Source organism: Marmota flaviventris, chromosome 5, assembly GCF_047511675.1.
Source record: "Marmota flaviventris isolate mMarFla1 chromosome 5, mMarFla1.hap1, whole genome shotgun sequence".
NCBI classification, from domain to species: domain Eukaryota; kingdom Metazoa; phylum Chordata; class Mammalia; order Rodentia; family Sciuridae; genus Marmota; species Marmota flaviventris.
This window is the reverse complement of record NC_092502.1, coordinates 114,786,982-114,805,250: the sequence shown is the minus strand read 5'-3', so window position 1 is coordinate 114,805,250 and position 18,269 is coordinate 114,786,982. Positions and strand designations below refer to the sequence as shown.

The following is an 18,269-nucleotide window of genomic DNA, read 5'->3' as shown; positions in this document are numbered from 1 at the left end:
AGTTGAGGATGTAGAGCATCTAGAACTCTCCTACATTGCTGATTTTGGCTGGCAGCCCAAATGGTACAAGCCTGTTTTAAAAACAGTATGACAGGACTGCAGTTGTGGCTCAGTGGTATAGTATTTGCCTAGCATGTGTGAAGCACTGGGTTCAATCCTCAGCACCACATAAAAATTTATTTAAAAATAAAGGTATTTAAAAAACAATATGACAGTATCATATAAAATCAAACATATTCTTATAAAATGACCTGGTATTTGCTAGATTTTTACCCAAGATAAATTAAAATATATGTCCACAAACAGAGTTGTGAATGTTCATCAAAGTATTCATTATACTAGACAAAAACTGGAAGCAATTCAAATGTCTACCAACTGGCATAAGAATAAACAAGGGCTGAGGTTGTGGCTCAGCAGTGCACCTAGCACCTGCAAGCCCCTGGATTCAATCCTCAGCACCACATAAAAATAAATAAATAAAATTAACTTATTGTGTCCAACTACAACTAAAAAATAAATTTAAAAAAAAATAAACAAATTAGAGTATATCCATGCTATGAACTTCTATTCAATTATGTAAAGGAAAGCCCCAAAACATAGTTGAATCTCAAGAATATTTGCTTAGTGAAAAAAGTCAGACTTAAAAAGACCACATGTGGTTTAATTGCAGTTATATGAGTTTCTGGTTATGGCAAAACTATGGTAACAGAAAGCAAATCACTGAAGCCTGGTGCCAGAAGAGGAAAATTAACTAAGAGGTACTTTATAGAGCTGTGAAGCTGTGTTATCTTGATTACAATGGAAGTTATATACTCTATACAACAACAAATTAATTAAATTGTATACCAAAAATGAATTTTACTATATATGAAGTATACCTCAATATAGCTACTTTAAAATTTTTTCACCATATCCTCACAAACATTTATTGTTACTTGTCTTCTTGATAATTGCCATTCTGACTAGAGTGAGATGAAATCTCAGTGTACCTTTAATTTGCATTTCTCTACTTGCTAGAGATGTTGAACATTTTTTCATATATTTTTTGACCATTTGTATTTCTTCTGTGAAGTGTCTGTTCAGTTCCTTTGCCCATTTATTGATTGGGTTGCTTTTTGGGTATAAACATTTTTTAGTTTCTTTATATCCTGGAGATTAATGTTCTCATGTGTATCTAAAAACAACAAATAAAAAAATGCAATAACAATTTTAAAAAATACCTTGTCATTTATCCTGCCAGGCAAATCCCTTTTCATGTACATATATATTTAGATTGTGAATTTGTTTTTCTTAAAATAATAACAGAAAGTCTTATGAAGAAAATTTTTATCATTACCAGTTTCCAAGATGAGATGACTACTTTTTTCTGTTATTAAAAGACTTCCTAATATTATAAATAGCATAGCTATAGATTTTCTTTACTGTATTATATATCTAAATTTACCTATCCTTGACTTTTTGAAATTGATTCTTAAGGCTTCTTTCTGGCACAGTTTTTTTTTTTTCTTTCTTTCTTTCTTTTTTTCCTACACAGTCCTAAAAAGTGAAATCAAGTGGTCCTGGTTAAAGGGGACCACATTTAAAGGAATCCACGTTAAGTACATTAAAATGAGATCACTGTATCTGTTTTGAAGGTTGTGAGATTGACTTACCTCTGACATGAGTAGCTGAATTCCTACCCATCAGCCTTTCCATTTACTTTAAGATTGTCACCAAAAATAAAGGTTTTCAATCATTTGTAGCTGAAATTCTGCTTAAATAAAGAACTTGTCCTTTCTTTTTTGCATTTGTTTTAACTATTAAAACATTAGACAGTTCTAAGGATACTTATCAGAATTTACCTTAGGATTTTATGAGATTCCTGTGATAATGGCAAAAAAAAAAAAAAGAAAGAAATATCATTGGCTCCCTAAGTGTGAGGAAGCAGGAGATTCCAAGTGCATGGCAAATATTGCTGTAACTGTGAAACTGGGGGGTTAGGGGAATCAGCCTACTACCTGCTAATTTTCCCTTTCTCCACTTTTCTCCACTTCGACTATTTTCTCCACTTTGACTATTTATTGAGCTTCCAGCACTTGCCAAGCACTACCCTCAGTGCCAGGGAAATGTGACTTTTCCTCAAAGAGTTTAATGTCCATTGAGGATTAAAGAAGAATAAACAGGAAATTACCATTAAGTGTGATAAATGGTAAAGAGTGCTGTGGAAGCTCAAAGGAGCAACATCCAAACCTAACTTTATGACTGGAATCAAAAAAAGTCTACCTGAATGAATTGGCAACAAAGCTGACATCTAAAGAATAGGTAGGAATTAAGCAAGGGGAAAATTAATTGGAAAATGTAGAGATGGAATGTTTTTAGTATTCCTGGAAGAAGAAACAGCAGGTGCAAAGCCTCAGGCTCAAGAGAGCAGTATGAATTTAAAGAATAATATTTAGGAAACCAAGTGAAAGGATTTCAAGGTGAATGTGGCAAGAAGAGTTGTGAGGTCAGACTGGAAAACAGAGCATTAACTGCTGCATTTGGGGATCCTAAGATGTTAAGTTGCTTGTTCTTTATCTCAGGACAATGCAAATCCAACTATTATAGGATTCAAAGAAGATATAATTCAAAAGAAAAATATGAAAGTAATTTTAAATCCTATTATAAGAATCACTTTATATATACCAACATCTATAACATCCTGTCTTTGCTAGTCGTTTCTAAGCATATGTGCCTCAGATATTATTTCTGTAATAGCTCCTTGTTCATTAATTTGCTCAGCTTTTGGCATTTACAGCTGTTAGTCTTGAAAGCAGAGTACATTAGAATTGTTTATAAAACAAATTATTCCTTTCAAGTTCTATCAAACCCATATTAAATAACCACAAAAAGACAATTTATTAGTTCATTCTCTGAATAAGATTTTAATATATTACACATGTGTAATGTTCCTCAAACTAAGTAACAGTGCAGCAAATAACTTAGGCTTCAGTAGAAAGACAACAGTCTTCTTTTGTTTGTTTCTTCTAATTTGTTATACTTGACAGAATGCATTTCAATTCATAGTATACAAATGGAACACAATTTTTCATTTCTCTGGTTGTCCCCAGTAGAGTCACACTATTTGTGTCTTCATACATGTACCTAGGGTAATGATGTCCATCTCATTCCACCATCTTTCCTACCCCCATTTCCCTATCCACAGTTCTTCCTTTCCTCCCATGCTCCCCATTCCCACCCCCATTATGGATTAGCATCCACTTATTGGAGAAAACATTCAGCCTTTGGTTTTTGAGGATTAGCCTACTTAACTTAGCACGATATTCCCCAACTTCATCTATTTACCTGCAAATGCCATGATTTTATTCTCTTTTAACGCTGAGTAATATTCCATTGTGTATATATACCACAGTTTATTTATTCATTCATCTATTAAAGGACTTCTAGGTTGGTTCCACAATTTAGCTATTGTGAATTGTGCTGTTATGAACATTGATGTGAGTGCATCATTGTAGTATGCCGTTTTTAAATCTTTTGGGTATAAACTGAGGAGCTGGATAGCTGGGTCAAATGGTGGTTCCATTCCACGTGTTCTAAGGAATCTCCATACTGCTTTCCAGATTGGTTAAACCAATTTGCAATCCCACCAACAATGTTTAAGAGTGTGCCTTTTTCCCCACATCCTTGCCAACACTTATTGTTGCTTATATTCTTAATAACCACCATTTGACAACAGTCTTCTTGATCACATCTGATTCATGTTTATTTTCCAAAGACAAAAAGTGATAGGTTCTTTGAGGCTTATATTATTTTGTTTTAATTAGTTTTGTTTTTAGTCATAATATTCATTAATATATAATATATACATATAAGCCATTGTGTTAGTTACTTATATTTTTTAGGAAAAACTGTCCACATTTTTTATGTGAAAATAAAATGTTAACTAATCTTCACATGGAATTATTACAGGATCAAACCCATAGATTTATTTTCTAAATTCTAATTTGGTGAAAATTATTTTTGTCTGCTTCTGATCTCTATCCTGACTGATTTGTTAGATATATCTATTTATTTTCTATGGTACCATCAAGTTGAAGTTTGTCATTGTTATTGTAACTGGGGAAGGAAATTGACAAGTAATTGTAACATCAACCAATATTTTAAAGGTTCTGTCTTATAAGGCAGGAAAACAATGTAAGGTGAATTATTTTAAAAGTGAAAATAGGTGATTTTATGATCTTACATTTGCCTGAAAAGAAAAATTAAACTAGTATGGGATAGAATAAAGATCTTCATAAAACTGGTTAATAAATTAACACCAGTCAGTTTCTAATGGAAGAAATGGTTGTGGAACTGATGAAAGTTATTACTTTTGTTTTGAAATTAAATGGAGAAAAACCAAACCCAAATTTAGATTTCCTCTTTAGTGATATGAGCATATATATTAGTATAAATCCACAGAGCTTTGTTTTACTTATTCTTATTCTCTTCTACTATTTTTTAGAGGAAGAAGCTATTCCAGATGGTGCTGTTGCAGAATATAGAAGAGAAAAGCAAAAGTATGAAGCTTTGAGGAAGCAACAGGCAAAAAAGGGAACTTCCCGGGAAGACCAGGTAACCTCAACAAACCAAAATCCTGGGGCTGGGGATATAGCTCAGTGGCAGAGCACTTGCCTAGCATTTGTGAGACACTGGGTTCAATCCTTATCACTATATATATATATATATATAGGCATCCCGTCCATCTACAACTGCAAAAAATAAAAATAAAAAAATCCATCCATACATTGTTTTCCAGTGTTGCTAAATTGAGCCTATTTTGATTATATTGGGAAAAGCAAGATCTCTTTTTAAAGGATGTATTTATATAGGATAGGGTGCAAAGGACTTGGGCCACTCATATCAGGATCCAAGTTCTAGGGTTTTTTTCAGACATTTAAGTGAAAAAGCCTGACACTTTGAAGTTTTAACCTGGTACTCCCATATCAAGTACAGGAACTTCATAGACACATACCTTCAGAAATTCAGTGAATATTATGAAATGGAAAAGAGGTAATTGCAAATGATGGAAGAATCTCTTCCAGCCCAGCATGTAATATGCTAGCTATCCAACTCAATTTGAAATGGTAAACTACCTAGAAATAAGGCATTTGACCTACAAGTTGATTTCACTGTAATAAACCCTGTTTATTGCAAGTAATCACTGAATCTTTAGGTAGCAATATTAGGAAATTACTTAAAATCAGGGATGAGAAGAGAAAGATCTAGCACAACAATTTGGGAGCCAGCTGCATACACCATGCAATATTTGGCACTTGATAAAATAAATCTCTTCAGCAGCCCTTTATGTTGAAAAGGTAGGGGGGCAGACCAAAATCAATTAATTTTGATGTTGCCATATATATACAAGGACATACCATTTTAGGCATAATAACTAAAATAGGCAAAATGAAAGTAAATTAAAAAGCCCAAACCTATTTGTTTAAATTAAACTAATCAGAAACTATACTATAAATGACACCTAATTACTGGTAAAGAAAGATTACCAGTAATTAGGTGTCATTTATAGTATAACTGATCATGCATCAGTTTTTAGCATAGGGAAAGTTGGACAAGAAGTTTGGTATAGGAAATTTTAATTACAGAGTACTGAGTTTTATGCAGTTTTCAGAAGAAATGGCACATCAAGTGAAAATAAGATGAAGTGCATTATCAACTTGTTTTCATGGAATCATAGAATCTTTTGAATAGTAATCATAGTAACTATTCTACCAAAGATGCTGAGGATCACTCTTATTCATGCATTTTTTTCTCCCCATTCTTAAAGCAACTAATATTTAAAATATATCATATACTAATAACTATATTAGTGGTGGTCAACAGAAAGACCCATTGCTGCCCTTTCCAAACTGTTAGGGAAAGGAACCAGTTAAACAAGTAATACCAATAGAAGGGATTAAGCATTATGAAAAGGAGAGGTTCAGGGAACAATGTAAATGGGTAACAGAACTAAACACAGCCTAAGAATTTGGAAAGGTCTCCCTGAGAAATGACTTGTCAGCCAAATTTTAAGTTTAATAGGAGATAACCAGATGAAGTAGAGACAAAAGGAATAATATGTGAAAAGTCTTTGTCCTCTTTGCAAAGAACTGAATGATATTATAACCAAGAGAAGGAAGGAGATGAGGCTGAAGAAATAGGCAGGAGTCAGTTTATGAAAAGGTATTTTTGATTCACAGGAAGGATTCAGTTGACCCTAAGGACAGTGAGGAACCATAACAGAAGTGACATGATCTCATTTGCATTTGGGGAAGATCTACCCAACCTGGCAGCAGTGTGAAGAGTAGATGGGACCCAGGGCAGAAGTGGAGGCACAGACATAAAATGGGAGACTCTAATGTAGATATGCACCAACAGTCTACTAAGGCTGGGCACCTTCTCCAAGTGGAGAAGTTTCTGTGCTGAAGAGCCATGCTATAAATGATTGACAATTCATTCCTTCAACAAAAATCAGAAGACTAAATAATTCCCCATGTGATGCCAAACAAAAATGTCTCCACATAGATGCTTCTTCCCTATAATGTGTGTCTGTATTTTTGTGATGTTTTCTTTCCTGCCCATTGTGTTCTCTTGTTTTGGAATGCAGCTAGACAAAGTCTAGTCAAATATAGGAAAAGCTAAGAAAGGCCCAAGAAGATTTTTTGTTTGTTTGTTACACTCCCCACTTTTGAGCCAATGCCAGTAGCACATTAATTGGCTCTAAAAACAAATTGGTGCTGGGAAGAGTGATGCATGCCTGTAATCCTAGCTACTCAGGAGGCTGAGTCAGGAGAATTGCAAGTACAAGGTCAGCCTGGACAATTTAGCATGATTCTGTGTTCAATCCCTGTACCAACAGAAAGGAAAGGTGGTGGGGGGTGGGGGGATAGAATTACAGGTGTGCACCACCATGCCCAGCCTAGTCACATGTTTAACTCAATCAGTCACACATCTTTTTCCTTATGAAATGTGAGAATTTTAGTTCAAATTCACCATGCAAAAATCACTATTAAGCCCTTGATTTTTCAGAAACATAGTATTTTATGCCACTTCACAAGGATGTACTCTTTAAAAATGTAGAACAGAGAACGTTTTCCTAGCCCATGTTCTCTGCTTAAATTCTGGAGAGGCTGGTAAAATATAGCCAGGAAACAATGTGATTTTAAGATTGTCACCACTTGGTGCTTCTTGCCTACAAAGGATATGGGAACCAAACAAGAATTCAGAGATATCTCTCTCTCTCTCTCTCTCTCTCTCTCTCTCTCTCTCTCTCTGTCTTTCTTTCTTTTTAATATATTCAACATGATACTCCTTCTTTCACTCAAAAATATAGTATAATGCTTTTTGGTATAATTTTTAATTACAATATAATAGCATATCTATTGCTTGTTACCAAATTTATGTGTTTTCTTATTGATAGACATTGAATGTTTCCATTTTTTCCATTTATATGAATATTTCTACATAAGCCATATTCTCTGTTTCAGATTATTTTTCTAGAATATATTTGCAGGATTAGAAATACTGCATCATCAGAGAGTAATCAAATTCAAGTTTTTGATAGATGTCAACAGCTTTCTAAAGCTATTATTCAATTTGCCCATCTTCCAACAGCTAGTGGGTTCATTCATTCCACTTTCTCAATATTGATATTTTTACATTTTTAGAGATTTATTAAATGAAAAATATATTTGTTTGTGGTTGTTTTTGCTCCCACATATCTTAGTGAATTACCTTTCTGTTTGGGGAGCATTAAAAACCTAACTAGTAATAAGCAAATTTTTTTTTAAATGAAAGTGTCTTCTACATAAGCAAATATATTTTCCCAGAATTAGAAAATGGTGAACTATCTCTGAGGAAAAATGTCACCAAAAATCCAAACAGAACAATGTCAAGGTTTATTAATATCATTGTTACAGCCTGAAGACAGTTATTTTCCTTCAAAATTCAAACATTTTTGTAAGTGCTTTATATCCAAGTAGAATATTTTCTTAGCAATCAAATTGTTATTTCAGACCCTTGCGCTACTGAACCAGTTTAAATCTAAACTCACTCAAGCAATTGCTGAAACTCCTGAAAATGACATTTCCGAAACAGAAGTAGAAGATGATGAAGGATGGTAAGAGCTTTGATTTCTTTGTATTAACCATGAATGAACAGACACAAATAAGAGACACTATGCAAACATTTCCACTATACCATCTTTTTTTTTTTCATACTTCACCATCATATTACAGGGCCTCAGAACTCTTTTACTTCATTTCAGTTCAATATAAAGTGAAATATTTACTATAAAGTAAAGCATTTATTGAGTGTGTGGTGTGTCCCCAATATTGTACTAGCCAGTTGAAAATGTGTAAGAAACATTGGACTCTATCCCTGCCCTAAGTACTTCTAAAATTTTAGAAAAGGTAAAATTCAAGTTAAATAACTGGGAAACAGCCTTAAAAACAGTAAATCAATAATTTTTTGCACTTTCCCACAAACATTTTAAAACTCAGTAATCTATTTCATAATCCTTCTAACTTCCTCTTCAAGTTTATGATCTACAGGCTCCTAGCAACACATACATAGTTAATCTTATTTTTATCTTTGAATACTTTTCAGCTCTTAAAGACACTGATAAGAAATAAACTAACGACATGTACGTGTCCTATGCTTAGAACTTTATCCTATGCTGGCAAAAAAAAAAAAAAAAAAGAATAAGAATCATGTTTTCCCTTATCACAACCCTCTGTCCTCAAGTTGACTTCACATGCAGTATATTAGGCCTCCCCACACCTAACTGCCTCCACCTCCCTCTACATCCTGGCTCAGGCATGTTGTTGCAGACAAGCCAGGGTATCCCCCCACACATACACTCATGACTCACCCTCTGAACCATCAAATATGCCATTACCCCAACCCAGAATCATGGCCTCAGAGTCCCCTGCCAAACAGCATCTCCTCTATTTTAAACTGTTCAACACTCCCATCCTCCAGGAAACCAGTCAGCATGATTTGTTGAGCACTCACAAATCTGAGGTTGGAGGAAGGAGGGCTGGGACACACATTTAAAAAACATAAAAACACTTATTAGGGAAACATTTAAACTAATAAGATTCTGCAACTGCATATAACTTTAAGTAAAAGGGCTGAGAGGATTATGATTTGAATGGAATGAAGACATAGAACCCTGAAAGCACTTGTGTACTTCTCAATTAATATATAGTTTCCAAGTTATCTGGTTTATGATGCCAATTTTTATAAAATCCTCTATCTCTTGTGACAGGTTTCTTTTACTTATGTATTTATTTATGTTTAAATTTAAAGTTTCTTGAAGACAGAAGCTGGTTCCTTCCATAGTTCCAGGCCAAAGATGAAGGCTCAGTGAATGTTGATTGACCCATAGAGATAAATGCATATTTGCATAAAAGAACTTTCTGCTTTTTTATTTTGGATTCCTTGAATATCTCAAAATATCTTTCAAATATTTTGGGTTCAGCCACCACACACACAAAAAATGTTTTGCCAAGTCTTCTTCCCCTTATTTTTGAATCCATATGCATTTTTTAAGGAAATATAACCCATGTGTTTCTGATTCATTTACACCTAACTCATCAAGATGGTGTTTTGTAAGAGCAGTTTGATGCCCAATAAGTTTTTTTAACCTTTTTATAAGCCATATAAGCCTTTTTTTATTGAACAGAAAAGTCACCAACAAATTCAAACCCCAGAAGTTTCATTTGAAACTCATAACCCACAGGATTCAAGTTTATTTTCAACTTGGCAAGATCATTTTACTTCCCAAGGTTCTTCCTAGCCCCTTGGCTCAGTATTCTCACATTTTGAATTCTTCATTATCTTCACATATCAATTATGTATTTTTAAAAGTGCCATTCTTATTTTTGGTGGGATTTGATCATACAATCAATGTTCCACCTAACAACCTTATTAGAAAGTTGAACAAATGGGAAATCTTTGCCAGATGGGGGGAAAACAATCACTAGTCAGTGTTGGCTAATTCTTCATCTGAAGAAAAAAAAACGTCATAAAAGAGGGGGAAGTAAGTTAAAAGAACCATTAGCAGGTCTTTAGGGGGTTCACTTCTGCTTTCAGTTGCAGTCTCCTAAACAGAAAGTCAGATCTATATACTGTGTGCCTCCAGAATAATTTGGGTATTTTTTTTATTTGACATCTAATAAAAATACCTGTAGTGTTCAAGGCACTGTGCAGAATCATATAGAATAATAGGTACCTTATGTAATGCCTTCTTATTGCAATGTAGACCATTGGAATTTTATAACGTTATAAGCAATATCATTTCTGTTCATAAATAAACCAGCTCAGCTTTATCAAGTCTTTGGCAATTTATATCTTCTCTCATAAAGTATATTCTACTCAGGAAAGGAGTCTTGTATTCAAAATTATTTATAGCAAATATTATGAGTGGATGGCATGTGCATGTGTGTTATGCATAAATTACATGGTTCCCAGACTATTTTGTAGGTCATGGTTGCCATTTTTCTAAGAAGTCAGACAGCCAGTGTGCTGAACTACACTGTCAGAGTCTGTTATCTGAGGTAAAATGATTGCTTCTAAGACGTTTTTATGTGTCCGCATGAGTGGCCACACATTGAGGGATCATTTTCATTTTCTGTCAAGATAGAAACCATTACCAATTTGTTATGTTTTCTTTTACTTGGCAAACTATTCTATTTGCATTTTTGGCTGGGCTGCTGTATTGGCATGGTATACAACAGACATTTGGGTACCATTCAGCAGCATTCTACTTTTTATGCAAAAAAAGGGGGGGGGGGAGTGGGAGGGGGAGAAAAAGAAAAGAAATCTAATTCTATTGTAAACAGTGTGTATGGTGCTTGATAATTATTCCCAGATTTCACTGTCTAACAAGGCATTTAAAGAAGTGTTATTAGTAGATCTAAGCTGAAATGCATGATACAAATTTTTTACTCACAATTACTAGTATCCTTCCTTCGTCCAGATATATATCGCCAATATTTGGTGGCATTGATGGCACTAAATTCTAGTTTAGCAGCTGGAGCAGTCTCTATGCCACTGTATTCCTTAGTCCCACTGCATCAGATCCAAGCATGGATTTTATAAAATGATTAGACACATGGCAGAAGTCATCAGCCAAAGGATTCATATGAACTTGTGGATGAAACCCATATGCCAGTTTGGGTTTGGTTAGATAAAGCTTGATGAGCTCAGAAAACAAGTTTTGAGCTATAGCTAACAAGGCAGTGGAGAAACATATAAAAGAGAAAGCCACCTGTTCCTTTATACAAAAAATTAGATCTGTAAGAGTAGACTGAAATCTTAAGAACATTAACTATTCAGTAATATATTCTATTGAAAATTTTTTTCCAGATTATCAAGTCTAAAATTGTCTTAAAACTTTGTATATGTATATATTCAACAAATATACATGATAAAACAATAAATCATATGATGATCTATCTGCATTCTCCTCTTTCTCTTCCTTTCTCTCCCCTCCACCATATTTCTCCATCGTATATATAGTATTCAATATTATAAAAATTTGAGAAACCTTAACAATTGCATGGTTGCCTCAATTAAATATTTAATGATTATTATATAAGTAAAAAAATTGACTATAGAATAATTAGATTACCAGACCTTTCAAAAGAAATCAGCAAAAATCAACCAGAGACATAGTTCAGTGTAGACACCATATTGGTACATGACCCCCTTCTCCTTAGAATATTCTCTTGCTTTTGCTTATTAATCTCAGATTCAAAGATTAATACTATTAATTTGCACATAACAATTTATACTAAATATTTAAACATGTTTATATTATAAATTATACATGTGGATGCACATATACATTTAAAGCAGAATTGGGATCATATAGTACTACTACATTTATATTTATAACTTGGTGGGTTTTTTTCCCTTAGCAATATATAGTGACTTCTTATACATAATTCTGATATAATTTTAATATATTATGTAGTAGTTCCATTATATAATGAACCACAATTTACTTGACCTCATTATTTTATATTTAGGCTCTTTCCAGTTTTTAACATAATAAGCAGTGCCAAAAGGAATATCCCTGTATCTATGTCATTGCCCATTTTTCTCAGGATAAATTTCTAAAACTAGATTTGCTTAGCCTGGGAGTATGAATGTTAGGCTTTGGCTAGATATTTTCAAATGGCTCTCCCAAAATGTCATTCCATTTATACTCTCAAATAAATATCATTTAAGACTTGCCTTTAGGTCAGTTAGAATCTCAAAAATTAATTAAGGCTCTTTGAAGTGCTTAGTGAAAGAGAATCACATTTTAGAAGAAATGCTTTTTGACTTTGGAAAAAAGAATTTTAAGTATACATATGATGTCGTTTGCTTCTGTTTTTAATAAAATTATACATGTTTTAATATAGATCCTCTTCTCAGGCATGTCATCATCTCTAAGGAGTCTTATTCTTGATTTTAAAAAACTCTCCAAGATTATCCTGAGTTAGAACTTTTGAGTCTGGACTTTTTTTTTTTTTTTCCAGTTTTGTTACTACACCTTGGCTTGTGTTAAAAATCAGTTTGTTTCTGCTAAAGATTGAAATTTCAAGAACCCAAATTTAGCTTCAAGATATTATAAAGCCTTCCTCTGGAATTAGCATTGTGCAAAAATGACAAATGCCAGTTGTCTTGAGCATATGAAACAGTGAAATACCAACAATGCAGATATTTTTTTAAAAATTTATGGACTTTTAGATCCACCTAGTCAGATCTCATTATAAGGTGCCATTACAGACATAGCTTCATCTCATTGCTTTATGATGTATGTCATTTTATATCTCCTTTAAGAAGGCTTTTACCATCTCCAAGGTTATAAAGACAGCAACTGTTTTTTATTAACAATTTTAAAGAAAGGTCTTGTAATTTTCTTCACATCTTTGCACATTTTCATTAAGTTTATTACCAGACACTCTACATTTCTGTTGCTGTTGTGAGCTATTTTTTCTAATACATTTTCCATTTGGTTGTTTCTGGGATCGAAGAAAGTTACTGAACTTCTTGTGTGTGAACAGTGTTTTGTATTCCCTCGTTAATCCTAACAGTTTCTTGGGTAATCCTCTGGATCCTCTTTTCTCCTTTCCCCTTAGGGAAGGAGTGTTGACATATCCTGTTGAGCCCATTCCTTCTCTCCCTAAGAATCTTTTTATTAGTTGAATCTATTTTATTAGTTGTGTCTTTCTGTTTCTGTCCCTCTCTCTTGCTCTCCTTTTTTTTTTAGTTGTCCTCTTTCTCCTGTATCTTTCTCTCCTTCCTTAACTTCTCATCATCATTAAAACATGCTTATGTATCTCTCTCCCAACAAAAAACAAGGACTACCTACTCCTCTTCTCTCTCTCCCTGATCTTATGGGCAAAATTGTGCACTATTGTCTTCCCCCACTGTCTCCACCCAACTTGATTTATTTGGTTCATAGCACACTACTGCTCCATCAGAATGCCTGCCAATGTTATGAACCCCCTTTTCATTTAAAATCTACAGGAGGCTTCCCAAACCAGAGACATAGTTCAATGTAGACACCGTATTGGTACATGACTCCCTTCTCCTTAGAATATTCTCTTGCTTTTGCTTATGTAAGAGCAATATAGCCTGATTTTTTTTCCCCATCTCTTCAGCCACGTCTTTCCATCATTATATGTTCTTCTCCCACTTCTTTAATGTCAGATTTCCTCTTTTCTGGAACCTCATGCTTTTTATTTTGGTCCTCTCATCCACTCAATCCTCACTGAGTGAGTGGACCTAGTTAGTCCACATAGTGATCTATACACTTACAGCAGTTCCTGCTAAACCTCCGCACAGACTTCTTTGCTAAACCATACAGCCAATATTCAGCTTCCTATTAAGCATCCCTATGTGGATATGTCCTAAGCAATTGGATGTTTCTTAAACACAACATACACATATCTGAGTTTATCAGCCCTTAACTTGCTCTTCCTGGCTTCTCTCAGTTTAAGCCCCCATTATCTCTTGTCTGAATAACTACATTTCTTAGCTGATCTCCTTGAAGTCATGCTCCTTTTTAGTCTATTCATTATTGTGCAGCCATATTGACTTTTCTTATTCACAGATTGGATCTTACTAGTCCTTCTTTAGAACTTTTCCTTAATTTCCCTTACCTTCAAGATAAACTCTACTCCTTTTAGCCTGATTTACAAGACTCTCAAAGTCAGGCCTCTACTTGCCTGTCTTCCCTTGTCTCTCTGGGCCTAGCACATGTTGTCTCCTCTACTTAGAAAGCCTTGCTATCCCATTCCCTTTTTCCTCCTCCTTGATTTACCTCCCTGGCACTTTTTCTTGGGAGACTTAGCTTTAATGTCACCTTTGTTTCATTTGTTAAAAATTCTGTTTTCTCTAGTGAACCATCTTTGCAACTTTATCACATATCAGTTCAATATATTTATGTGGGTCTTTTGCCTGGGCTCTGTATTCTATTCCATCAATCTATATGTTTATCTTTTCACCAGTACCACATTAGCTTGATTGCTTCAGCTTTATAGTAAGTTTTAAAATCAGTTTGTCTATTGATAAAATAATAAGATTTTTATTTTTATAAAAAATTTTATTTAAAAATCTGCTAAGATTTTTATTTGAGTTTCATTAAGTTTATTGATCAGTCTGAAAAGAATTGACATCTTTTCTATGTTGATTTTTTTTTTCTGTGTTGAATTTTAGACCCTTATTTTCCTACAGGACCCTAGATTCTGTTATTTTTTTTTTAAATCACTTTTCTTTCAATTCACAATGGACAGTTTCCAATAATCTGTCTTCAGGTTCACTAATTTATTTCTCTGTTACCTCTATTCTGTTACTGAGACCATCCTGTAGGTTTTCAATTTTGATTTAATTGTATTTTCCAGTTCTAAAGCTTCCATTTGTATCTATTTTTATGTTGAGGCTTTCTATTTTTCCATTTATTTCAAGAATACTTCTTCAAATAGTTTTACAATACCTGTTTTAAAGCCTTAATCAGTTAATTACAGTCTCTAACTCTGTGTTCCTGTCTATTGATTGTCTTTTCCCATACAGACTGAGATTTTCATAGTTCCTCATATGCTGAGTAATTTTTTTTATTGCATCCAAAGTAAGTTGAATATTATGGGTTTCTGGTCTTGTATAAATCCTATGATAATTTTGCTACAGTAGACAATCCATTTTAGTTCAGTCCACAAGTTCTAACCTGTTTTTGGTGAAATTTGGTTTCAATGTCAGTGTTTAATTTCTTTGCATTGCTATTTATGTCTGTCTTTCATAGAAACCACTGCAAGACTGGGACGTGGCTATTGACTATCCCTTATTTAAGTTCTCCAAGTCTTTGGCATGAAGTTTAGAATTATAACTGACTTTATGTGGTCTCTTTCTTCACAATATCCTTAATGTCTTCTACCATCCTGGGCCTCTCCTTTTCCACCCTCCAGCAAGAAATTTGGAGTATCAGTTACACCATTCCACTGTGCACTTCCTGCACTGAACCCACATTCACCACTAAGCTGTGGTAGGAAAGACAGAGTGAAAAGAGCAACAATATTATTACACCTTCTTGGGGCATCAAAGCTGTTTAACAGTACTCCCTACCTCCTTTGGATATTCTCAAATCTGCACTGTGCTCCTGTTCTTTTAAGACTTACACATGACTAGTGATTTGTCTCACTGTGTATTGTGCTGAATTGTTTCACCCAGCCAGATGTCGTGTCTTGTCTCTTTCAGATAGTACCTATTAAGATCCATTTTTTATTGTCAGAAAACTCAGAGGGTACTGAATTCTTAGCATGAATAATATTTTTTTCTTTAAAAAAAGTTTATTTTAATAGTTGGCTCTGAATTGATCTTAGTAAGAATAATGTATTTCTTGGGAAGAATATCAACCTCAGTTGTTGAAGAGCAGTACCTTAGTGCATCCTCAGATCACAAACAGTAATCACCAAACTGCTATGCTGGTCATTATCAACAGGTGCCATACCAATGTGAACTATAAGAATCTCTTAACAGCCTTTAGTGAAATTGTATTTATGTGGATGGTATTTACTTGAAATTCAGGAAAATCGTGAAACAAATTATTTTGATACAGTGTAGGCCAGAAAAAGCTACAGTACAAGGGGCAAAGGAGGCTTGAAGATCAAAGACATGCTGACAATTAGCAGAAATTTCTGGAGGTATTTCTATTTCTGTGGGCTATGGAGGGATACAGAGGGCCCACTAAGAGATGGGAAATAGGATAATACCTGAAGTTTTAAATCAAATTAATAAAATGTATTTGGCTCAGTTAATCTGAACAAAGCAATACTGACAGTTCTCAGAGTCAAAAGGAGATTGTATTTTGTTATAAACATTTGTTAATAATCTCTAAAGAAGTTACTTTTTATTCACTAGTTACAAATCACTCCCCCTTGTTCTTTTTGGCAAGACTTGAGAACCCCTTAGCATTAGAATTTCAACTAAATGATCTGCAAATCACATATTCATTCATAAACTTATAGGGAATAATCTTTTCAGTAGTTACTGTAATTGTGCTTTATGTAGCCTTTCTTGGAGCTCTAGAGTTTGTGTTCAGATGCTGTACTTACCTCAGAAATTCTAATTTCCAGCTGAAAGGTAAATTGTCCTGTTGTCTTTCATTCAGATCTGAACCATTTGTATTCATTAAACTGCTACTGTCATAAAGACCTTACTACCAACCTAGATGTCCTTCAATAGATGAATGGATAAAAAAAATGTGGCATTTATACACAATGGAGTATTACTCTGCATTAAAAAATGACAAAATCATAGAATTTGCAGGGAAATGGATGGCATTAGAACAGATTATGCTAAGTGAAGCTAGCCAGTCCCTAAAAAACAAATGCCAAATGTTTTCTTTGATATAAGGAGAGTAACTAAGAACAGAGTTGGGAGGAAGAGCATGAGAAGAAGATTAACATTAAACAGGGGTGAGAGGTGGGAGGGAAAAGGAAAGAGAAGGGAAATTGCATGGAAATGGAAGGAGACCCTCATGGTTATACAAAATTACATACAAGAGGAAGTGAGGGGAAAGGGGAAAAAAAAACAAGGGGGAGAAATGAATTACAGTAGATGGGGTAGAGAGAGAAGATGGGAGGGGAGGGGATGGGGGATAGTAGAGGATAGGAAAGGCAGCAGAATACAACAGACACTAGTATAGCAATATGTAAAACAGTGGATGTGTAACCGATGTGATGCTGCAATCTGTATACGGGGTAAAAATGGGAGCTCATAACCCACTTGAATCAAAGTGTGAAATATGATATGTCAAGAACTATGTAATGTTTTGAACAACCAACAATAAAAATTAAAGGAAAAATAAATAAATAAAGACCTTACTTATGTTTATCAATTAAGACCTCTAAATAATATGTCCTTTTTTTTTTTTTTTTTTTTCTTAAAAAGTACTTAAAGGGCTGGGCCTGTAGCTCAGTGGCAGAGTCCTTGCCTGGCACATGTCAGGCACTGGGTTTGATCCTCAGCACCACATAAAAATAAATAAATTAAATAAAGGTATTGTGTTCATCTACAACTAAAATATTTTTTTTAAAAGTACTTAAAAACATGTAGGATGCATGGCAAGTAATTATATGTCCTCAAGTTTTATATGAATGTTTTTAATCTAATGAAACTAAAATCTTTCAGTGGCATTAATATTGTAGTCCAGTATTTTTTTTATTCAAATAGGTCAAATTAATTAAGTTTGTATATTTTGAAAGCTATCCTCATTTGAATGATGTTCATGTAAATAATGCATGAGGTGTGTAATGTGAAATAAAGCTAGACATGACACTCATCTATATTATTGAAAGTCTAAAATCTTAAATGAGATAAATGTCATTGTGAGGAAGATTTCTGCTTAGAACAGACATTAGGAGGAAATGATGCGGTGCTTTCATAGTCATTGACAAGGAACCTTGCATTCACATAGAATCCTTAACTCTCCTGGTGTGGTTTCATCTTTCCCATATAACTTGGTACTGTTGTCCTCTTGTTACCTGAGGAAACTTGAGGTTCAAAGATCATAAGATGTAGTATTACTAACACACCAGGGGCAGGAATCCAGGGATGTTTTTGATAGTACTCTACAATGTCCTTCCATATTTTTTTAGGTATTTACTTGACCAAAGAGGTTTCTGAACTCTACTATCATTTGTTTAACCCAAGTTTGGTTCTTGTCAGTTCACTGCATTTTTAAAAAGTGGGAATTA

At 34.0% G+C, this 18,269-nt stretch overlaps 1 protein-coding gene across 1 annotated transcript in view; it reads left to right on the top strand.

Moving 5' to 3' along the window:
• Positions 1-18,269, top strand: part of Cwc27 (CWC27 spliceosome associated cyclophilin) — a 225,010-nt gene that overhangs the window by 186,481 nt on the left and 20,260 nt on the right. Inside the window, exons 12-13 of the mRNA XM_027951600.2 lie at positions 4,484-4,593; positions 8,034-8,137. Of these exons, the coding sequence (XP_027807401.1) occupies positions 4,484-4,593; positions 8,034-8,137 (214 nt within the window). The remainder of the gene's footprint in view (positions 1-4,483; positions 4,594-8,033; positions 8,138-18,269) is intronic.